Source organism: Balaenoptera borealis (genome assembly GCF_965194805.1).
Source record: "Balaenoptera borealis genome assembly, chromosome: 17".
NCBI classification, from domain to species: domain Eukaryota; kingdom Metazoa; phylum Chordata; class Mammalia; order Artiodactyla; family Balaenopteridae; genus Balaenoptera; species Balaenoptera borealis.
In genome coordinates this window covers 79,829,071-79,854,240 of record NC_138876.1, presented here as the reverse complement: position 1 = coordinate 79,854,240, position 25,170 = coordinate 79,829,071, and the positions used below count along the sequence as shown (strand labels likewise).

The 25,170-nt window shown below is 36.9% G+C and overlaps 1 protein-coding gene across 2 annotated transcripts in view; it reads left to right on the top strand.

Annotated features, from left to right (window-relative positions):
• Positions 1-25,170, top strand: part of LOC309615309 (oxygen-regulated protein 1-like) — a 168,553-nt gene that overhangs the window by 138,730 nt on the left and 4,653 nt on the right. Inside the window, exon 5 of one of the 2 annotated variants that reach the window (XR_014236717.1) lies at positions 15,750-22,900. Coding sequence is in view for 1 of the 2 variants with exons in the window: in XM_082364742.1 (XP_082220868.1) it covers positions 15,750-15,913 (164 nt within the window). In the remaining variant the exon portion in view is untranslated. Of the gene's footprint in view, positions 1-15,749; positions 24,868-25,170 lie in introns of those variants that run through there. The other variant, XM_082364742.1, reaches the window with a different exon arrangement.

The following is a 25,170-nucleotide window of genomic DNA, read 5'->3' as shown; positions in this document are numbered from 1 at the left end:
TACTGTAGCTTCATAATAAGCCTTGAAACCAGGTAGTGCAAAATTTTCCAACTTTGTTCTCTTTCAAAATTGCTCTGTTAGTCTATCTTCTTTTGTTTCCCTCTTCAAGACCTGCTCAACCAGCTGGAGACCAAAGCCCTGAGTGCCTAGCTTGGAGTTCTCCACCACTGCCAAGTACGCAGCCAGGGAAGTAGCCTTGGGCCTGATACTCCGGGTGTAAATAGAAACCATGAAGAGATACGGGAGCGCAGTCAGCTCAGTGCTCAGAGGCAGTGTGCAGACAAGTGCCACAGAGAACCACACACAGCGACCCTGCCCATGTGTCAAGCCGTCCATCATTGTTTTGGACTCTCACGGTGGCGTTTTGCTACTTAGGAGCAGAAAGCTAAAAGAAAGGCTTTTCTGGCAGGACTAGAGAAACATTTCTCTTCCATTAGTTCTATGTCTCCTACTACTCAGAAGTTATTTATTTTACGGCTACTTCTGATTTCACACAATCAGTCTTCTTCAAACAGTAGTAGCTGCGATGCAACACTCTTTTTGTTGCCTTGCTTGGAATAAGATTTCCAATGGTTTAATCACAAGTATTTGTGGTTTATATTTGGCTAACACCCACCAATATAAATTTCCTTATAGACACCCCTGTCATCCAGCGACATACGTAACTATGTCCTGAGGCTGATCCCCTTTCTTCCATGTTTCTTACTGCTATGTGCACGAATTGCAATCATTCAGGTGTGTAGACAGAAACAGGCACTATTTCTCTAACTTCATACTTCAGGAGATTAACTTTCATTTATGTAAACATTTTATTCTTTGAAATTTATAAAGTTGATAACAGCATTTATACATAATTCTTAAGCGAGTTACTAGCCTATTTCATTCTTCCCCAACTATTTTTTTTTTCATTATTGCCTTCTACTAGTGAGAGAAATTAAGTACTAAGGAATAATATTTTGTTGGGTAGGGTTGAGTTTAGAAGAGCCACACACCATTGCAATATTTAAGCTTTTCACCCTCCAAGAAGCAGTTTTCCTCCTTTGGGAGTGATATTGCCCTTGCTGCGAAGGCGTGGTCTACTTTATAGAAAAGAGGTAATTCTACAGCGATTACAATGATGATAACTTTCCTTTGTTAAGTGATTTTCATGCACCAGATACTGTACTATGTGCTTAACAAATTTTAATCTTGTATAGCTCTCATAAAAACCTGAGTGTATAACTTCTGTTTTCTGAATGAAGAAACTGAGATGAAGAGGTTGTTACCTCATCTAAAACATAGTTTCAAAGTGTGGATCTCAAGGTGGTTCAGCGTGGACCTCAAAGGTTCTCCCGTTCTCTACTCCTCACAATGATACTATACAAATTAACTGAAAAGTCATATACGTGGATCTAAAAAAATGATACAAATGAATTTATTTCCAAAACAGAAACAGACTCACAGATTTAGAGAATGAATTTATGGCTACTGGGGAAGCATGTGGGGGAGGGATAGATTGGGAGTTTGGGATTGACACCTACACACGGCTATATTAAAACAGATAACCGACAAGGACCTGCTGTATGGAACAGGGAACTCTGCTCAGTACTCTGTAACAACCTAAATGGGAAAATAATTTGAAAAAGAATAGATATATGTACATGTATAATTGAATCACTTTGCTATATGCCTGAAACTAACACAACATTTTTAATCAACTATATTCCAATATAAAATAAAAAAATTTTTAAAGTTGTGTCATTCTGTGGCCAGAGATATACAATTTAGTGTGGGGCTTCTAGGAGTGCTTCTGTCCTAACATGCTGTCTTCTAGGAGTGCTTCTGTCCTTCCTGTTTGGCACTGCTTGTAGGTAACTATATATATATATAAAATGTATATATATAAATTATTTGTTTTAATATATTTATATTTATTTATTTATTTATTTATTTTTGGTCTGTGAATTGCTAATAGTTTACTGGGAAGAACACTTGACAAGTGATGATAAGGAACTCTGAAAATATAAAGGATAATTCTAGAGAGGCTTTTTATAACCACAAGTTCAAAACATTTTGTTTTGGAAGAATTCAGATGCCATTTTCCTATATCCCGATACTCCTAAAGAGCCCTTCATCTATAATAGGCAATTCATTATTTAAAGTTATATCTATTTTTCCTTTTACATATTTGCCTATTTAAGAAGGTAAATGAAATATGGCACATGATAAAAATCAAAAAGAGGAGACAAAAATAAAATGAAAAATCAACCTGCCCCCAGCTCCATCTTCTAAATTCTACTCCAAGATAGTTCCAATTTCCCCCTAAATTTTAAATGCATTTGTTAGCATGTGTAAATGTATCTGTGGATATCCTTTTTACTTACAAACTTGAGAATGTAGTATTCAAATTGTGCCATATTTTGCTTTAGTCATTCTTTTCTTTTCTCTTTTTAACGTCTTTTTTTTTTTTTTAATAAATTTATTTATTTATTTATTTATTTATTTATTTTTGCCTGTGTTGGGTCTTCGTTTCTGTGCAAGGGCTTTCTCCAGTTGCGGCGAGCGGGGCCCTCTCTTCATCGCGGTGCGTGGGCCTCTCACTGTCGTGGCCTCTCCCATTGCGGAGCATGAGCTCCAGACGCGCAAGCTCAGTAGTTGTGGCTCACGGGCTTAGTTGCTCCGCGGCATGTGGGATCTTCCCAGACCAGGGCTCGAACCCGTGTCCTCTGCATTGGCAGGCAGACTCCCAACCACTGTGCCACCAGGGAAGCCCCTCTCTTTTTAACGTCTTTATTGGAGTATAATTGCTTTACAATGTTTTGTTAGTTTCTGCTTTATAACAAAGTGAATCAGCTGTATATACATATATCCCCACATCTCCTCTCTCTTGCATCTCCCTCCCACCCTTCCTATCCCACCCCTCTAGGTGGACACAAAGCACAGAGCTGATCTCCCTGTGCTATGCAACTGCTTCCCACTAGCTATCTGTTTTACATTTGGTAGTGTATATATGTCCATGCCACTCTCTCACTTCATCCCAGCTTACCCTTCCCCCTCCCCGTGTCCTCAAGTCCATTCTCTATGTCTGTGTCTTTATTCCTGTTCTGCCCCTAGGTTCTTCAGAACCATTTAAAATTTTTTTTAGATTCCATATATATGTGTTAGCATACGGTATTTGTTTTTCTCTTTCTGACTTACTTCACTCTGTATGACAGTCTCTAGGTCCATCCACCTCACTACAAATAACGCAGTTCCGCTGAGTAATATTCCATTGTATATATGTGCCACATCTTCTTTATCCATTCTTCTGTTGATGGACACTTAGGTTGCTTCCATGTCCTGGCTATTGTAAATAGAGCTGCAGTGAACATTGTGGTACATGACTCTTTTTGAATTATGGTTTTCTCAGGGTATATGCCCAGTAGTGGGATTGCTGGGTCGTATGGTAGTTCAATTTTTAGTTTTTTGAGGAACCTCCCTACTGTTCTCCATAGTGGCTGTATCAATTTACATTCCTACCAACAGTGTAAGAGGGTTCCCTTTTCTCCACACCCTCTCCAACATTTATTGTTTGTAGATTTTTTGATGATGGCCATTCTGACTGGTGTGAGGTGATACCTCATTGTAGTTTTGATTTGCATTTCTGTAATGATTAGTGATGTTGAGCATCCTTTCATGTGTTTTTGGCAATCTGTATATCTTCTTTGGACAAATGTCTATTTAGGTCTTCTGCCCAGTTTTGGATTGGATTTTTTGTTTTTTTGATATTGAGCTGCATGAACTGCTTGTAAATTTTGGAGGTTAATCTTTGTCAGTTGCTTCATTTGCAAATATTTCCTCCCATTCTGAGGGTTATCTTTTCATCTTGTTTATGGTTTCCTTTGCTGTGCAAAAGCTTTTAAGTTTCATTAGGTCCCACTTGTTTATTTCTGTTTTTATTTCCATTTTTCTAGGAGGTGGGTCAAAAAGGATCTTGCTGTGATTTATGTCATGGAGTGTTCTGCCTATGTTTTCCTCTAAGAGTTTTTTAGTGTCTGGCCTTACATTTAGGTCTTTAATCCATTTGGAGTTTATTTTCGTGTATGGTGTTAGGGAGTGTTCTAATTTCATTCTTTTACATGTAGCTGTCCAGTTTTCCCAGCACCACTTATTGAAGAGACCGTCTTTTCTCCATTGTATATTCTTTCCTCCTTTATCAAAGATAAGGTGACCATATGTCCATGGGTTTATCTCTGGGCTTTCTATCCTGTTCCATTGATCTATATTTCTGTTTTTGTGCCAGTACCATACTGTCTTGATTACTGTAGCTTTGTAGTATAGTCTGAAGTCAGGGAGCCTGATTCCTCCAGTTCCGTTTTTCTTTCTCAAGATTGCTTTGGCTATTCGGGGTCTTTTGTGTTTCTATATAAATTGTGCAATTTTTTGTTCTAGTTCTGTGAAAAATGCCATTGGTAGTTTGATAGGGCTTGCACTGAATCTGTAGATTGCTTTGGGTAGTATAGTCATTTTCACAATGTTGATTCTTCCAACCAAGAACATGGTATATCTCTCCATCTGTTTGTATCATCTTTAATTTCTTTCATCAGTGTCTTATACTTTTCTGCATACAGGTCTTTTGTCTCCTTAGGTAGAGTTATTCCTTAGGTAAGTATTTTATTCTTTTTGTTGCAGTGGTAAATGGGAGTGTTTCCGTAATTTCTCTTTCAGATTTTTCATCGTTAGTGTATAGGAATGCCAGAGATTTCTGTGCATTATTTTGTATCCTGCAACTTTACCAAATTCATTAATTAGCTCTAGTAGTTTTCTGGTGGCATCTTTAGGATTCTCTATGTATAGTATCATGTCATCTGCAAACAGTGACAGTTTTACTTCTTCTTTTCTGATTAGGATTCCTTTTATTTCTTTTTCTTCTCTGATTGCTGTGGCTAAAACTTCCAAAACTATGTTGAAGAATAGTGGTGAGAGTGGGCAACCTTGTCTTGTTCCTGATCTTAGAGGAAATGGTTTCAGTTTTTCACCATTGAGAACGATGTTGGCTGTGGGTTTGTCATATATGGCCTTTATTATGTTGAGGTGAGTTCCCTCTATGCCTACTGTCTGGAGGGTTTTTATCATAAATGGGTGTTGAATTTTGTCAAAAGCTTTTTCTGCATCTATTGAGATGATCATATGGTTTTTCTCCTTCAGTTGGTTAATATGGTTTATCACATTGATTTGTGTATATTGAAGAATCCTTACATTCCTGGGATAAATCCCACTTGATCATGCTGTTTGATCCTTTTAATGTGCTGTTGGATTCTGTTTGCTAGTATTTTGTTGAGGATTTTTGCATCTATGTTCATCAGTGATATTGGCCTGTGGTTTTCTTTTTCTGTGGCATCTGTGTCTGGTTTTGGTATCAGGGTGGTGGTGGCCTCGTGGAATGCGTTTGGGAGTGGTCCTCCCTCTGCTGTATTTTGGAAGAGTTTGAGAAGGATGGGTGTTAGCTCTTCTCTAAATGTTTGATAGAATTGCCTGTGAAGCCATCTGGTCCTGGGCTTTTGTTTGTTGGAAGATTTTTAATCACAGTTTCAATTTCAGTGCTTCTAATTGGTCTGTTTATATTTTCTATTTCTTCCTGGTTCAGTCTCGGAAGGTTGTGCTTTTCTAAGAATTTGTCCATTTCTTCAAGGTTGTCCATTTTATTGACATATAGTTGCTTGTAGTAATCTCTCATGATCCTTTGTATTTCTGCAGTGTCAGTTGTTACTTCTTTTTCATTTCTAATTCTATTGATTTGAGTCTTCTCCCTTTTTTTCTTGATGAGTCTGGCTAATGGTTTATCCATTTTGTTTGTCTTCTCAAAGAACCAGCTTTTAGTTTTATTGATCTTTGCTATCATTTCCTTCATTTCTTTTTCATTTATTTCTGTTCTGATCTTTATGATATCTTTCCTTCTGCTAACTTTGGGGTATTTTTCTCTAATTGCTTTAGGTGTAAGGTTAGGTTGTTTATTTGAGATGTTTCTTGTTTCTTGCGGTAGGATTGTATTGCTATCAATTTCCCTCTTAGAACTGCTTTTGCTGTATCCCATAGGTTTTGGGTCGTCGTGTTTTCACTGTCATTTGTTTCTAGGTATTTTTTTATTTTCTCTTTGATTTCTTCAGTGAACTCTTGGTTATTTAGCAGTGTATTGTTTAGCCTCCGTGTTTGTATTTTTTACAGATTTTTTCTTGTAATTGACATCTAGTCTCATAGCGTTGTGGTTGGAAAAGATACTTGATACAATTTCAGTTTTCTTAAATTTACGAAGGCTTGACTTGTGACCCAAGATATGATCTATCCTGGAAAATGTTCCATGAGCACTTGAGAAGAAAGTGTAATCTCCTGTTTTAGGATGGAATGTCCTATAAATATCAATTAAGTCCATCTTGTTTAATGTGTCATTTAAAGCTTGTGTTTCCTTACTTATTTTCATTTTGGATGATATTTCACATTGGTGAAAGTGGGGTGTTAATGTCCCCCACTATTATTATGTTACTGTCAATGTCCCCTTTTATGGCTGTTAGCATTTACCTTATGTATTGAGGTGCTCATCTGTTGGGTGCATAAATATTTACAATTGTAATATCTTCTTCTTGTATTGATCCCTTAATCATTATGTAGTGTCCTTCTTTGTCTCTTGTAAGAGTCTTTATTTTTAAGTCTATTTTGTCTGATATGAGAATTGGTAGTCCAGCTTTCTTTTGATTTCCATTTACATGAGTATCTTTTTCCATCCCCTCACTTTCAGTCTGTATGTGTCCCTAGGTCTGAAATGGGTCCCCTGAGGACAGCATATATACGGGTCTTGTTTTTTTATCCATTCAGCCCATCTGTGTCTTTTGGTTGGAGCATTTAATCCATTTACCTTTAAGGCAGTTATCACTATGTATGTTCCTATTACCATTTTCTTAATTGTTTTGGGTTTGTTATTGGAAGTCTTTTCCTTCTTTTGTGTTTCCTGCCTAGAGAACGTTCCTTTACCCTTTGTTTTAGAGCTAGTTTGGTGGTGCTGAATTCTCTTAACTTCTGCTTGTCTGTAAAGTTTTTAATTTCTCCGTTGAGTCTGAATGAGATCCTTGCTGGGTAGAGTAATCTTGGTTGTAGGTTTTTCCCTTTCATCACTTTAAATATGTCCTGCCAATCCCTTCTGGCTTTCAGAGTTTCTGCTGAAAGATCAGCTGTTAACCTTATGGGGATTCTCTTGTATGTTAGTTGTTGCTTTTCCCTTGCTGCTTTTAATATTTTTTCTTTGTATTTAATTTTTGATAGTTTGATTAATATGTGCCTTGGCATGTTTCTCCTTGGTTTTATCCTGTATGGGACTCTCTGCACTTCTTGGACTTGATTGACTTTTTCCTTCCCCATATTAGGGAAGTTTTCAACTATAATCTAATATTTTCTCAGTCCCTTTTTTTTTCTCTTTTTCTTCTGGAACCCCTATAATTAGAATGTTTGTGGGTTTAATGTTGTCCCAGAGGTCTCTGTGATTGTCCTCAATTCTTTTCATTCTTTTTTCTTTATTCTGCTCTGTGGTAATCATTTCCACTATTTTATCTTCCAGGTCACTTATCTGTTCTTCTGCCTCAGTTATTCTGCTATTGATTCCTTCTAGAGAATTTTTAATTTCATTTTTTGTGTTGTTCCTCATTGTTTGTTTGCTCTTTAGTTCTTCTAAATCCTTGTTAAATATTTCTTGTGTTTTCTCCATTCTATTTCCAAGATTTTGGATCATCTCTACTATCATTACTCTGAATTCTTTTTCAGGTAGATTGCCTATTTCCTCTTCATTTGTTTGGTCTGGTGGGTTTTTACCTTGCTCCTTTTTCTGCTGTGTATTTCTCTGTCTTCTCATATTGGTTAACTTACTGTGTTTGGGGTCTCCTTTTCACAGGCTGCAGCTTCGTAGTTCCTGTTGTTTTTGCTGTCTGCCCCCAGTGGGTGAGGTTGGTTCAGTGGCTTGTGTAGGCTTCCTGGTGGAGAGGACTGGTGCCTGGTTCTGGTAGGTGGGACTGGATCATGTCTTTCTGGTGGGCAGGGCTGTGTCCGGTGGTGTGTTTTCGGGTGTCTGTGAACTTAGTATGATTTAGGCAGCCTCTCTGATAATGGGTGGAGTTGTGTTCCTGTCTTGCTAGTTGTTTGGCATGGGGCATCCAGCACTAGAGATTGCTGGCCGTTGGGTGGAGCTGGGTGTTAGCGCTGAGACGGAGATCTTTGGGAGAGCTCTTGCCAATTGATATTATGTGGGGCTGGGAGGTCTCTGGTGGTCCAATATCTTGAACTTGGCTCTCCCACCTCAGAGGCTCAGGCCTGACACCCGGCCAGAGCACCAAGACCCTGTTAGCCACATGGCTCAGAAGAAAAGGGAGAAAAAGAAAGAAAGAAAGACAGAAAAAATAAATAAATAAAATAAAATGAAGTTATTAAAATAGAAGAAAATTATTTAAAGTAAAAAATTAACAAAGTAATAAAAAAAAGAAAGAGAGAAAGAAAGAAGATAGCAACCAAACCAAAAACCAAATCCACCAATGATAACAAGCGCTAAAAACTATACTTAAAAAAAAAAACAAAAAAACCAAACCGGACAGTCTGAACCCTAGGACAAATGGAAAAAGCAAAACTATACAGACAAAATCACACAAAGAAGCATACACATACACACTCACAAAAAGAGAAAAAGGAAAAAACATATATATATGTAAAAAAAAAAAAAAGGAAGAGAGGCACCAAATCAATAAACAAATCTACCAATGATAATAAGCTCTAAATACTAACATAAGATAAACATAAAACCAGAAACAAATTAGATGCAGAAAAGCAAACCCAAGTCTACAGTTCCCAAAGTTCACTGCCTCAATTTTGGGATGATTTGTTTTCTATTCAGGTATTCCACAGATGCAGGGTACATCAAGTTGATTGTGGAGATTTAATCTGCTGCTCCTGAGGCTGCTGGAGAGATTTCCCCTTCTCTTCTCTGTTCGCACAGCTCCCGGGGTTCAGCTTTGGATTTGGCCCCGCCTCTGCATGTAGGTCGCCTGAGGGCATCTGTTCCCGCCCAGACAGGACGAGGTTAAAGGAGCAGCTGATTAGGGGCTCTGGCTCAGTCAGGCTGGGGGGAGGGAGGGGTATGGAATGCGGGGTGAACCTGTGGCGGCAGAGGCTGGTGTGGCGTTGCACCAGCCTGAGGTGTGCCGTGTGTTCTCTCGGGGAAGTTGTCCCTGGATCACGGGACCCTGGCTGTGGCGGGCTGCACCGGCTCCCGGGAGGGGCGGTGTGGAGAGTGACCTGTGCCCGCACACAGGCTTCTTGGTGGCAGCAGAAGCAGCCTTAGCGTCTCATGCCCATCTCTGTTGTCTGTGTTGATAGCTGTGGCTCTTGGCTGTCTCGAGCTCGTTTAGGCGGCGCTCTGAATCCCCTCTCCTCACGCACCCTGAAACAATGGTCTCTTGCCTCTTCGGCAGTTCCAGACTCTTTCCCAGACTCCCTCCCAGCTAAGCGTGGCGCACTAGCCCCCTTCAGGCTGTGTTCACGCAGCCAACCCCATTCCTCTCCCTGGGATTCGACCTCCAAAGCCTGAGCCTCAGCTCCCAGCCCCCGCCCGCCCCGGCGGGTGAGCAGACAAGCCTCTTGGGCTGGTGAGTGCTGGTCGGCACCGATCCTCTGTGCAGGGATCTCTCCGCTTTGCCCTCTGCACCCCTGTTGCTGCACTCTCCTCCGTGGCTCCAAAGCTTCCCCCCTCCGCCACCTGCAGTCTCTGCCCGCGAAGGGGCTTCCTAGTGTGTGGAAACCTTTCCTCCTTCACAGCTTCCCAGAGGGGCAGGTTCCATCCCTATTCTTTTGTCTCTGTTTTTTCTTTTTTCTTTTGCCCTCCCCAGGTATGTGGGGAGTTTCTTGCCTTTTGGGAAGTCTGAGGTCTTCTGCCAGCATTCAGTAGGTGTTCTGTAGGAGTTGTTCCACATGTAGATGTAGTTTTGATGTATTTTGGGGAGGAAGGTGATCACGTCTTACTCCTCCACCATCTTCTAGTCATTGTTTTAAAATTGTTGTATTGTGTAGCATTTCATTTTGGCTGTTTCATTATTTCTTTGACTCATTTTGTAGTAAAAGATATATGGCTGTGTCCAAATATTCATTCTTCCAAGGAGTCTTTTGAAAAATGTTCTTATTACACATAGTTTGGTATCTTTGTGAGTATATTTGTACAGTAGATAATAGCAGTAAGACTGTTAGATCAAAGGGTATGTGAATTGTGAATTTTCATAGATATTGACAAATTGCCCTTCAAAAGGGGTACAGGAAACTACATGAGGCCAAACAGTGTGTGAGAAGGCTCACTCTCACAGCACTAGATATTCTAAAACTAAAGATTTTGCCAATCTGATACATGAAAAGCCATGTCTTGTTTTGATTCGCCTTTCTTTAGTTACAAGGAAGTTGAGCATATTTTCTGTTTCTTTGCTACTTGTGTGTGTGTTTTAATGAATTTCTTATTCGTATTCTTGCCCATTTTTCTGTTGTGAAATCCATGTTTAGTTTTGCTTTATTGATTGTATGAGCTGCTTGCAAATGAAAGAAATTAATCCTTTTTCATTTGTGTGGCAGTTTTTTTTTAACCCCAACTTAACCAGTTTAAGTTATGGCTTTTACAAGTTTTTGTTTATCTGCTGTTTAAAACAATCAAGTGTATTCATGTATAATTTATATAAACAAAATGCACGTATTTTAAGTCTACAGTGTGATGAGCTGATAATCAAGTTCACCTGTAGAACTACCACTTCAGTCAAGACGTAGAATACTTCTGTCATTCCGAATTGTTTCTTCACGCTTTTTGCAGAAAATTCCACCATCCCTAGCCCTAAGAAAGAACTTATTTGCTTTTTGTTACTGCAGATAAGGTTGCCTTTCCTAGAACTTCTTGTGGCAATCGTAAAGTGTATACTCGTGACTAGGATTTTAATCAGCATAAAGCTTGATATTCATCCAAATTTTTCTATGTATCAGTAGTTTATGTCTTTTAATTGCTGAGTTGTATTCATTTAGGTGGCACAGTTTGCATATATAGTCACTTTTTGTATTAGTTTCCAAATACTGCTGTAACATTTAACATAGTCAGAATGGCTTGCAAAAAAGGAATTTATTCTGTCATAGTTCTGGATGCTAGAAGTTGTAATTCTTCAGCTTGCAGCTGCGTATTTGCAATCTCTGCTGGCATTCTTCTCTCTGTCTGTGTCTCTGTGTCTCCTCTCTTTTTAAAAGACTAAGCCTGCCCTACTCAAGTGTGACTTCACCTTAACTAATAACATCTGCAACGATCCTGTTTCCAAATAAGGTCACATTCACAGGTACCAGGAGTAAGAACTTGAACATATCTTTTTGGGGACACAGTTTAACTCACAATAGTTCTCCTTTTGGTTCTGGAAATTCATGCCTTTCTCGTATGCCAAATGCATTGATCACATCCCAACATTCCCCAAAGTCTTAATCATGCCAGCATCAACTTACGTCCAAAATATCACTTATCATATAATATCATATAATCATCTCAAAAAGTTTGGAATCCCTTTTTTGATATCTAAATCAGATATGGGTGAGACACTGGGCATAATCTATATCAGGCCCAAAATCCTCTCCATCCACAGACCTATGAAACTAGGAAACAAGTTATCTGCTTCCCAGTTACAATGGTGGGACAGGCATAGACTAGATATTCCCATTCCAGATGGGAGAAATTAGAAGGAAAAAGGCAGTCACATGTCGCAAGCACGTCTGAAACCCAGCAGGGCAAACTCCATTAGATTTAAGGGCCTGGAATAATCCTCTGTGGTTTTACTGCTTTGTTCTCTGGGCCCTGCTGGGGCAGCAGCCCCCTCCTCATGGCCCCCCAGGCTGGAAGCCCTGCCCCCTCAGCCCACCAGGGCAGTGACTCCACCGTCTTTGCCCTCAGAGTCATGCTTCCTTTATTTCATCCCATTTCTTCCCTTTTCATCTGCTGGAATGAAATTCTTGAAAACCTTGCTGGTCTTCAGTGGATGTCTTGGGCGTTCACGTCATTAGACACAAGAGTTCTCCACGGATCTCTTCCTGGATAACTCCGTCTCTATTCCTGGCTTCTGCTGAGATGGCTGAGTGGATCCTAAGTCACAGGCCCTTGGCTCTGTTTCCAGAACAGGATATCTGGATAGGTTGAGAATTTTCCAGATCATCAAGTGCTGGTTCCTTTTTGCTTAACAATTTCTTCCTCAATTTATCCCTTTCCTCTTGAACTTTTACCATCAGCAGCAAGGAGAAACCAGGGCACACCTTCCACATTGTGACTGGAAATCTCAGGTAAACATGTAAGTTCATCACCTATAAGTACTATTTCCTCCACTGAATAATAGAGCACAATTCAGTCAAGTTCTCTGTCACTTTATAACAAGAATTGCCTTTACTTGAGTTTCTAATAAGAGTGTTTCTCATTTTCATCATTTCCAATAATAAGTTTCTATCATGAATGGGTATTTAATTTTGCCAGCTGCTTTTTTTTTGGTATCTATTGAGGTGATCAGATACATGTTCTCTTATTCTGTTAATGTAATGCATTACACTGATTTTTAAATGTTAAAAAGCTTTGCATTCCTGAGATAAACCTGAAGGTTGTGGTTGACTTGATTTCCTAATATTTTTTGTTAAAATATTTTCATTTATGTTCATGAGGGTTATTTCTCTGTAGTTTTCTTTTTATGCCTTTGTCTGGTTTTAGTATCAGAGTAATGCTCATCTCACATGATGAGTTGGGAACTCTTCCAAAGGATTTGTGTAGGATTGGCATTATTTGTTTCTTAAAGGTTTGGTAGAAAATTCACCATCTGGGACTGTAGTTCTTTGTGAAAATGACTTAACTTTACATTTTAATTATTATTTTTTAAAAGATAAAGGGCTATTGAAATTTTCTAGTTATTTTGTGTATGTTATGGTAATTTGAATCTTTCGTCAAGCTATTTGTCCACTTCCTGCATCCTGTTTTTCTCCAGCCCATTTACTCACCCCTTCAACCCACTCTTTCAAATTGGGGCCTAATAGGGTATGAATATTAACAAGGTTTTTAGAATTTTATCTACTCACCTTCTTTCTCCCATAATGTTGCTGAGGAAGTTGCGTTAGGTGCCCTATAAATTCCTGAAATTGTGTCTCACTCTTCTCTTGGCTTCTGTTTTACAAAGATTATAGGACAAGGTTTTGTACCTTCTTTGTTTAATTTCTATTGATTTTTTTTTTGGCCAGTTATATTTTTTTAATTAAAAAACAATTAGTTTTGCTAACTTTTCTGTGACCTGGGCCCACTTCACCAAAATCCTACCTTAAGAATTTTCTGATATTTCTTCCTTTTTGGTGTGTTGGCCTTCCTACCTCATATAGATTATAGGCTAATGGAGGACCAAGACATCATCCTGTGATTTCCATCTACCCGCCATGACACTGGACACCCAGTAGTGACTCAATGACTTGTTGGCTATCGATTGACTGAAGATATAAACTAAAAGATGAATCTCGGTTCATGATCTTTAGATTCTGCTCCAGTTTTTACAACACTTCCTCCCAAGGTTAAGATTTTAATGATTTAAAGAGGTAAATGGTTTAAAAACATGTGGTTGGCTTCCCTGGTGGCGCAGTGGTTAAGAATCCGCCTGCCAATGCAGGGGACACGGGTTTGAGCCCTGGTCCGGGAAGATCCCACGTGCCATGGAGCAACTAAGCCCGTGCACCACAACTACTGAGCCCACGTGCCACAACTACTGAAGCCTGTGCACCTAGAGCCCATGCTCCTCAACAAGAGAAGCCACCATAATGAGAAGCCCACGTACTGCAACGAAGAGAGACCCCCATTCACCGCAACTAGAGAAAGCCCGTGCGCAGCAACGAAGACCCAACACAGCCAATAATAAATAAATAATAAAAAAAACAGAAAAACAAAAAAACAAAAAGAAACGTGGTAAACAGACATCATATTTCATTATTTTCATTTTTATTTCTATTCCTATGCAGTTCATCCTTTTCCATCTTAGTTGTTGGAAAATGCAATTTCTTTCCCTATTGATTTGGTCCTTGTACATTTAGCAAGTATTGATTCTCCCCTGAACTCTTTTGCTGCATTTCTAAGAGAGCAAAAGCTGAAGAGCTTTATTTCATTTTATTCAAACAAGCACTAACATACTAGTTATTCTACATAAAACAGCTAGGATTTTCCCAGCTCTATAGTTTGTAATTGCAATGTAGCTGCTTCTGCTATTGTTAAATATAGCCTATTCATCTCTTTCAATTTTTTAAAATGATGTTTTTATTTACTAACTGATTGTCTACCAAGATGATTTGGTAGCCTAACATGGCTTTTTACTATGTGTTGAAAAAATAAAGTAGAATTTCCTGTTTTAAAGTGGATTTTTAAAAATAGACATTCATTTAACATATATTTATTGTACCATATAAGTAAAATTTAAATCTAGAATTTGATTGCTATTTGAAGGATCAAGATGGGAAATACACTTTAGTTCAAATATGGGAGAGAGAAAATCACAGCCTAAAGAGTAGAATGTTATTTAAGTCCATAGTTCTGAATTTTACTGCATCATATTCTTTCTTCTTTAATATAAGCTTGAGTGTGTTACCATAATTTCTCATTACTTCAGTTCTCTTACTGATCAACTCTTGATGTTCACTCCAAAGAAACCTGGCAAAATTAAATTAAAATTGTAGGAAGTAATATCATACCACTATCAATGTGTTACGATGTTTAGTTAATCTCAGTTATGTTCACCAGGAATCATACATTTTCTAGCACTGTTTTTATTTGTTGCTGGATGATACAAAATTTATTTAACATTTGTGGAACTCAGGCTAATTTATCTATTAATTAGGAATACTTAAAACAATAAGTGAAGAAATTGTACCAGATGACTTTTGAATTCCTAACTTATCTGATTCCAAATTTTATGTTTATATAAATTATTACATAATTTTTAATTTTGGAAAAAAAACACCTAAACTCAAAAGATCTTAAAAGGTATAATTCTGAATGCACATATTGGTTTGGCCAAAAAGTTTGTTCGGGTTTTTCCATAAGATGTTACAGAAAAACCTGAATGAACTTTCGGGCCAACCCAATATTATATGTCAGAGCTAAGACTATTGGAGATATTTTGTTAAGATGCTGGGAACTTGAGAGAACTTATATAGTGACTCTCTTGTTGTCCAGGCATGATCAACTATGAGAACTTTATTAAAGATCTTCTAGAAATATTCTCCCAGTTACACTGTAGGACATAGTCATTTTATTGAGTATTTATTTATTTATTTATTTTTAGAAAGGATATTCTTTTTTTTATAATTTTTATTTTTTAAAATTTTATTTTATTTTTAAATTTTATTTATTTTTGGCTGTGTTGGGTCTTCGTTGCTGCATGCGGGCTTTCTCTAGTTGCGGCAAGCGGGGGCTACTCTTCCTTGCAGTGCGTGGGCTTCTCATTGTGGTGGCTTCTCTTGTTGTGGAGCACGGGCTCTAGGCACGCAGGCTTCAGTAGTTGTGGCGCATGGGCTTAGTTTCTCCGTGCCATGTGGGCTCGAACCCGTGTCCCCTGCACTGGCAGGCGGATTCTTAGCCACTGCGCCATCAGAGAAGCCTAAACTCTCCCAGCTTTATGATGACCTGTTCTTCTGAGTCTTCCATTTTTATAAGTTGTTGTAATTCTCTGTGTTATTTGTGCTTCTTATAGGTGGTAAATGGAAAGTTTCCATAATCACCAGTGACTTGCCAAATGTTGGGACAAGCTCACAGATTTATATTATATTTTATGGACATCATAGACGTTCAGCCCCCATATATCTTTATGGAACAGATGGAGCTCGATTTCATGGCCATGAAGACATATTACTGTAAGTAATAAAACTGAGTAAAACGTGGTAATATGAGGGAAACAGCTAGTAGGTAGTTTGGAATGACTGCAATCTATGGAATTGAGTGCTTCCTTTTATAACAATGTGTCCTGTAGAAGATCAATCAAGAGTAATTCATGGCAGTTTTTGCTCAAGTGGATTAAAACACCAGTAAAACTGCAATACAATGAGACAACAGCTAGAGAGAAATACTGGATGACCAGCATTTGCTGTTTGTATACTCATGGCTGTCAGGAGCAAGGGCTGTGCCTTTCCATCTGAAGCTCTAACAGATAAGCCTGAAAGTCAAGGTCAAAAAGGGAGAAATGAATGATCAAATAAAGGAAGGCAAAGAAGTTGTCATCACGTTATTAGGTCTTGGCTGGACACATTGAGATCAAGATCTAGGGAGAAACAGAGGTAGCAAAGTTGAAGCAGGGGGGACCCAGGTCACATTGTTAAACTAGAGACAGAAAGACTCGCAATCAAAGGCAGGACTTGATGTGAGCCCAGCACCTTGCACTTCAGGTGCTTAACTGTGTCCGTGGAACCAACGACTGGAGGCACAGAGGGATTGACTAGAACCGGGTAGAGACAGAGAATAAAGTCACAATCAGAAAAAAGGGTCCTTAAGTATCTTTGATCTTCACAGAAACCCCTTCCATGTGGTCCTGGGTGTTTGATTTACTACAACCTGTGTACTCAGCCCACATATGTCACAGAAGAGGTTGAGCTATCCAGAATGAAACTAATAGTTTAATTTGAACTGTTCTTTCCATACTTTCTGTATGAGTCAGTATTTGAATAAACTCTTTCTTGTGTCAATGGTCATTAACGAGTAAAAATAAAAAACGAAGATTTTGTTGTTATTTTACATGAGTAAGAAATAGTTTTAGAGGTGCTTGTACCAAAACAGTCTGAGCTGTTTTTGTTGTTGTTTTACTATTTTATTGTTTCACGTTTACTTTTAAATCAAATTATACCTTCACATGGTGTAGGGTTAATCATTAAATTTAAGGTGAATTCTGTAGTAAGATAGGAGCACCTATAACCCCCATTCCCTTTTCCTCTCCCACAGGAAACCATTTTCATAGTTTGATGCTTCTGTTTTTCTTAGCACTGCTACCTGCATTTCAGCTGTTTGTGTTGTCTTGGTCTCTCTTGCTTGACCCTGGGATTGCTACATTTATGTCTTGTTTGTAGAAGTGATGGCATCATTAACTTTAGTAATTTGTTGCTGATTTTGATCATAGTGTTCATTTATTCTCATGAATTGTTTTATTGTAAGACTTTTTAAGTAAGCTTTTGTTTTCCGCTTTCCTTTTCTTTTTCCTTACAGTTTCTTTGTATAGATCTTTTCTTTCCTTTTTTATTGTGGTAAAATCTACAAAACAAAACTTACCATTTTAAAGTTAACAATCCAGTGGCATATAGTACATTCACAATATTGTTCAATTATCACCACTACCTAGTTCCGGAACACTTTAGTCACCCCAAAAGGAAACCTCATTATGCCATCCCTCCCAATTCCCTTTTCCCCAATCCCTAGCAACCTCTAATCTGCTCTTTGTCTTTAAGGATTTGCCAATTCTGGATATTTTATATAAATGGAATCATATAAAATGTGGCCTTTTGTGTCTAGCTTCTTTCACTTAGCATGTTTTCATGGTTCGTCCATGTTGTAGCATGTGTCAATACTTCATTCCTTTTTATGGTTGAATAATATTTCATTGTATGGAAATACCACATTTTGTTTTTCCATTCATCTATTGATGGATATTTGTTTTTTTCCTACCCTTTGGCTATTGTGAATAATGCTGACATGAACATTTGTGTGCAAGTAATATTTTTTGAATCACTTATTTTTGGGGTTTTTTTTTGAGTATATATCTTGGAGTGATATTTCTGGGGTCTTATGGTAATTCTATGTTTAACTTTTTGAGGAACCACCAAACTCTTTTCCACAGTGACTGTACCATTTTACATTTACACTGGCAATGTATGAGGATTCCAGTTTCTCCACATCTTCACCAACACTTGTCAATTTTCGAAAAAATTCTAGCCAAACCTCATTGGTATGAAGTGGGGTCTCATTGTCATTTTGATTTACATTTCCTTAATGATTAATGATATTGAGTATCTTTTTATGTGCTTGTTGGCCATTGGTGTATCTTCTTTGGACATATATTTATTCAAATCCTTGGCCCATTTTAATTAATTTATTTATTTCTTTTTTTTTTTAACATATTGATTGTAGTATAGTTGCTTTACAATGGTGCGTTAGTTTCTGCTTTATAACAAAGTGAATCAGCTATACATATACATATATCCCCATATCCCCTCCCTCTTGCCTCTCCCTCCCACCCTCCCTATCCCGCACCAAGCTGATCTCCCTGTCTTGGCCCATTTTTAAATTGGTTTTTTTTTCTTTTTGTTGTTGAGTTGTAAGAGTTCTTTATATATTCTGAATACTAGACCCTTATCAGAAATATGATTTTCTCCCATTCTGTGGGTTTTTTCATTCATTTGATAGTATCTTTGGATGCACGAGAATTTTTAATTTTGATGATGTCCAATTTATCTATTTTTTTTATTCCTTGTGTTTTTGGTGTCATATCTAAGAAACCATTGCTGAATCCAAGGTCATGAAGACTTACCACTTTGTTTTCTTCTATGTTAGTTCTTTGATCTATTTTGAGTTACAGTTTATATATGGTATGAAGTAAAAGTCCAGTTCCATTCTTTTACAGGGACATGCCTAGTTGTCCTCTCTTTGTTTGTTAAAGAGACTATTCTTACTCCTATGAATAACCCTATGCCTTTGTCAAAAATCAACTGGCCATAGATGCATAGGGTTTATTTTTCAATTCTATTCCATTGATCTATGTATATATCTTTATGCCCGTACTCCACAGTTTTCAATACCATAGCTTTGTAGTAAGTTTTGAAATCAGAAATTTTGAGTCCTCCAACCTTGTTTTTATTTTTTTCAAGATTGCTTTGGCTATTTCTGGCCCTTTGCAATTCCATATGAATTTTAGGATCAGGTTTTCCATTTCTGCAAAACAGGCCATTGAGATTTTGATTATACACTGAATCTGTAGATCACTTTGGTAGTATTGATATGTTTTCAATATTAAGCCTTCCAATCCATGAACATGATATCTTTATATTTACTTACTTTCTTTCGGTGATATTTTGCAGTTTTTCTTGTGTAAATCTTGCACCTCCTTGGTTAAGTTTATTCCTAAGAATTTTATACTTTTTGATGCTATTGTAAATAGAATTGTTGTCTTAATTTCTTTTTCATATTGCTCATTACTAGTTATAGAAATGCAACAGATTTTTGTGTGTTGTGTTTTGTGTGTTGTGAGTGTTGTGTAACTTTGCTGAATTCATTTTTTAGCTCTAATAGTTTTTTTTGTGTGTGTGGAATCTTTAGGATTTTCTATATATCAGATCATATGATCTGTGAATAGAGATCGTTTTATTTATTCCTTTCCAATTTGGATGTTTTAAAATTTCTTTCTCTTGCCTAATTGCTATACCTACAACTTCCAGTACAATGTTGACCAGAAGTCATGAAAACTGGCATCCTTATCCTGTTCCTGATTTAGGAGGAAACTTTCAGTCTTTTATCATTAAGTATGATATTACTTGCTGGTTTTTCATAGATGCCCTTTATTATGTTTAGGAAGTTCCCTTCTATTTCTAGTTTGTTGAGTGTTTTTATCATGAAAATGTGTTGGATTTTGTCAAATGCTTTTTTTTTGCATCAATTGAGATGAGTTTTATTTTCCTCTTCATTCTATTATGTGGTGTATTACATTGATACTTGTATGTTGAACCACTCTCCATTCCTGGGATAAATCCCAGTTGGTCAGGATGTATAATCCCATTGGTCAGAGTGTATAATCATTTTATTATGCTTCTGGATACAGTTTGCTAGTATTTGTTGAAGATTTTTGCCTCTATATATTTTTCTTTTTTTCTTTATATTAGTGCATTTTTATTTTTTTATTTTTTTAAACGTTTTTATTGGAGTATAATTGGTTTACAATGTTGTGTTAGTTTCTGCTTTATAACAAAGTGAATCAGTTATACATATACATATATCCCCATATCTCTTGCCTCTTGCATCTCCTTCCCTCCTACCCTCCCTACCCCACCCTTCTAGCTGGTCACAAAGCACCGAGCTGATCTTCCTGTGCTATGTGACTGCTTCCCACTAGCTATCTATTTTACATTTGGTAGTGTATATATGTCCATATATACACTACCACTCTCTCACTTTGTCCCAGCTTACCCTACCCCCTCCCTGTGTCCTCAAGTCCATTCTCTAGTAGGTCTGCATCTTTATTCCCATCTTACCCCTAGGTTGTTCATGACTTTTTTTTTTTTTAGATTCCATATATATGTGTTAGCATACGGTATTTGTTTTTCTCTTTCTGACTTACTTCACTCTGTACGACAGACTCTAGGTCCATCCACCTCACTACAAATAACTCAATTTCATTTCTTTTTATGGCTGAGTAATATTCCATTGTATATATGTGCCACATCTTCTTTATCCATTCATCTGTCGATGGACACTTAGGTTGCTTCCATGTCCTGGTTATTGTAAATAGAGCTTCAATGAACATTGTGGTACATGACTCTTTTTGAATGATGGTTTTCTCAGGGTATATGCCCAGTAGTGGGATTGCTGGGTCGTATGGTAGTTCAATTTTTAGTTTTTTGAGGAACCTCCATACTGTTCTCCATAGTGGCTGTATCAATTTACATTCCCACCAACAGTGTAAGAGGGTTCCCTTTTCTCCACACCCTCTCCAGCATTTATTGTTTGTAGGTTTTTTGATGATGGCCATTCTGACAGGCGTGAGGTAATACCTCATTGTAGTTTTGATTTCCATTTCTCTAATGATTAGTGATGTTGAACATCCTTTCATGTGTTTGTTGGCAATCTGTATATCTTCTTTGGAGAAATGTCTATTTAGGTCTTCGGCCCTTTTTTGGATTGGGTTGTTTGTGTTTTTGATATTGAGCTGCATGAGCTGCTTGTAAATTTTGGAGATTAATCCTTTGCCAGTTGCTTTGTTTGCAAATATTTTCTCCCATTCTGAGGGTTGTCTTTTCGTCTTGTTTATGGTTTCCTTTGCTGTGCAAAAGCTTTTAAGTTTCATTATTGCCTCTATACTTATAAGTGGTTTTGTCTCTAGTTTTGCTTCATTTGCAAATATTTCCTCCCATTCTGAGGGTTGTCTTTTCATCTTGTTTATGGTTTCCTTTGCTGTGCAAAAGCTTTTAAGTTTCATTATTGCCTCTATATTTATAAGTGGTTTTGTCTCTAGTTTTCTTGTCATGTCTTTGTCTGGCTTTGGTATCAGAGTAATGCTGACCTTGTAGAATGTGTTAAGAAGTGTTCCCATCTCCTCTGTTTTTTGGAAGATTTTGAGATGAGTTGGTATTAATTCTTCTTTAAGTATCTGGTAGAATTCACCAGTGAAGCCAACTGTCCTAGATTTTTCTTTGTTGGGAACTTTTTGATTACTGCTTCAGTAACTTGTTACAGACCTCTTCAGACTTCCTTTTTTTTTGTTTTGTTCGAGTACATTTTGATAGTTTGTGTGATTCTAAAGATTTGTCCATTTCATCTAGGTTATCTAATTTGCTGGCATAAATTGTCCATGATGTTCCTTTATAATACTTTTTATTTCTGTAAGGTTAGTAGTAATGTCCCTATTTTCATTTATAATTTTAGTAATTTGAGTTTTCTTTTTTTTTGCTTAGGCTAGCTAAATGTTTGTCAATTTTGTTGTTTGTTCTTTTCAAAGAATCAGCTTTTGGTTTCGTTGATTCTACTGTTTTTCTATTCTCTATTTTATCTCCATTCTAATTTATTATTTCCTTTCTTCTGCTAGCTTTGCATTTAGTTCACTCCTCTTTTTTCTAGTTCCTTAAGTTGTAAAGTTAGTTTATTTATTTGAGAACCTCCGTTTTCTTCCTCCTCTTCCCACTTTCCTCCTACTCGCACGCTCTTCTTCCTTCATTCTCTTCCTCCCTTCTCCTCCCCCTCCTCCTTCTCCCTCTCCCTCTCCTTAGAGTCTCTGGATTTATTGGATCAAAATCTCCAAAGAAGTTTTCTCTCACAGCAAGCTTGCCAGTCTAGTTGATGGACATTCACCTGAAATGGTTTCCTCCTTTTAAGTACATTCATATTTTATGGGTTTACAGCTAAAATTTCCCTGTGACCTCTGCTTTCAGCATATCCACTATGTTTTTGTATGTTTTTTCAATCATCTCAAGGTATTTTTAAATGTCCCTTGCAATTTCTTTGACTCATCCGTTGCTTAAGAGTATGTAGGTTAATTTATACGTATTTGTGGATTTTCCAGTTTTCTTTCTTGTATTTATTTCTAGTTTCATTTCCTTGTAGTTAGAAAAGATACTCTGTATGATTTCAGTCTTACTCAATTTTCAAAACCTCTTTTTTGACATAACGTATAGTCTATCCTGGAGAATGTTCTATGTGCACTTGAGAAAACTATGTATTCTTGCTGTTGTTGAGTGGAGCTTTCTATAAATGTCTGTTAGATCTAGTTGGTGTATAATGTTTTTCAAGTCCTCTATTTTCTTATTGATCTTCTGTTTAGTTGTTCTTTCCATTATTCAAAGTGGGGTATTAAAGTCTCCAACAATTATTGTAGACTATTTCTCCATTCAGTTCTGTCCATTTTTGCTTCATATATTTTGGCACTCTGTCATTAGGTGTATAAGTTTTTATAATTCTAAGATCTTGTTGATAGATTGATTACTTTATCAAAATATAATGTCCTAATATAAGGTTTTAAAAAAATGGATTTTGTGAAATTACATTGAAAGAAGTTCTCTTGGTTCCTTTATAGATCACAGTTGGAGACATTGGTGCACTCTTTATGATTCGTATTGGTCATAGAACTCCGGAGTCTCCCCTTCCTGGCACTGTAAAGAGGTAAATACATATCAATACTTCCATCCTTTGCAAGATCCTCATAAATTCTGCTTAAGAATCAAACCTCAAGGGGGCATTTCACACCTATTGCGAGTGGATGGAGTCAAACCTGGACTTTTTAGTCAGTGTATTCCTCAAGGCAGAAGCATCATGTGCCCGTATTAATAATTGTAATCCCTAATTAATTGAGGGAAGCACCTCAACCAAACAATCCTTTTGCCTCTTTGCAAAGAAAAGAAAATACTTGGGAATCTGGATAAACTCACATTGCTTCTCGATATGGTTGCAATAATGATGAAAACGTGACTAGGAGGTTGTTACCTGCTCAGAAGGGCTGTAAAATAGCCCATTCTTGTTGGTGAAATAATTAGCAACTAGACTTGAATGCCAGCCCTCAAATTTAGTCTACTCATGCTAAGTGAGATAATGCCCCCTGAGTACTTTTAGGAGCAAAAAGAGGCTTAAATTTTCTACACTGTTCAGAATTTAAAATTTTACTTATTACTGTGATTGCCAATATTGCATGTCTTTAACACTGGATATCATGCAGCTTGTAATCCATTTTTGTGTATGGTGTATTTCCCTCTTTTGTCATTTCAGAATAAATAATCTTTAAACAAGTTCTCAAAATGCAAAGAACACCTAGTCAAACCCCTGATATTCTTGGCAAACTTGTTCTACAGTTTTATAATACATGAGAAAATTAATGAAAAATTCATGGAAGATGAGTAATCCCTTAAAAACATATTTTTTCTTTCATTAGCAGAAATATACAGTTGTTAATAATGCCATCTTCTTTACTTTAAAGTCACAAAAGATGCTGAAGCAGAATGAATCAATGAAACTTACTTTATGAAAATACAGAATGTAGATGTTAGATTTCAAAATTACTACCTGGCTTCTATATGAAATAATTTTCTCTTTTATGCTATTGATATATAGAGCTTTTGAAGTATAGTATTGAAACTGATATGTAAGTGATCATATATGATAATAATATCTTTTACTTTTTCTCTCCTGGTAAGCTAAACTAATTTATGAAAATTAACACTCATCTCATTTGATAAGTAACCAAGAAGCAATATTATATTCATTATGAAGCTGGGATACTGAGACAGTGGTTAAGTGATCTGAAGAAATTATATAATATTGCAGAGGAAAGACAAAAAAATCAGGCTGAAAATTCTTGGTGTCTTTCTCTCTATGGCGAGTACTCTGTCATTGCAAGGCCACGTGTTTGCCTGAGGTTTACCTCACCTGTCCTTCAGGACCAGTGAAGAGGAGATATTCTTGATCCAAAGTCTTATTCTGAGTATATAACGCCCATATATAATCTACCCATTTGGCAAAATTAAGATGCTAGATAATGAGTTTAGAATTTTCTGTTGAATTTTTATAATACAGTTTAGAAGTTTGAAATTTAAAATTTTAAGTAAGCCAACTTGTGCCTATAAGTTGAAGGGATTTGAATTAAAACACTGAGTCTATTATAGCAATAATGATACAACATTTCCACAGTCCATAAAATAATCACATTACTTTTATGAACTTAATCTTGATTCTTTAAGTTTAGTTAAGGAAGATTACAAAATAAAACATTTTGAATGGTGATTTTTTTGTATTTCTCAAATGATCTGCCTTGGACTGTAATCTAAAAACCAAATCAAATAGTGGTGGCAGCAGGGTCAACCTTGCAAACCAACGGTAATTCTGTGCGGCTCTCAGGGAGCCTTTCTAAAGTGTGATTGCTCCAGAATCACACTTGATGTGAATTTATGAATGCAAATTTCTGGGCCTTACCAAGACCCACAGAGATAGTAAGTTTAAGGATTGAAAATCTACCTTTATAACAACGTGATTTTCTAAACACATTAAAGTTGAAAATCTCTGATTTAAGGCATTTTAAAGACAGTAAGATTAATTTAACAGATAAAACAACACCTCACAGAAGTTTTTAAAAGAATGATAGTACCCTTCTCATGAAAGGCTAGATTTTAGAATCAGAAAACATATTTCTACTTTTTGATGATTTTTGGCATTCACCTGAACCTATCAGAATTTATTAACATCTTTGTTTAAGCCCAGGATGAATGGATTAGATATAATATGGTATAATAGGTACCTAAATAAATAATTATAGCTTGAATTTCATTAATTGCTAAGGACCCAAGGAGGGAACTATATTAATTTGAATCTGTAGTGCATGGAATCTAAGCTCATGCTAGTATTCTAGAAAATCACTTTAAAGTAAAAAGAAATTCATTACTAAG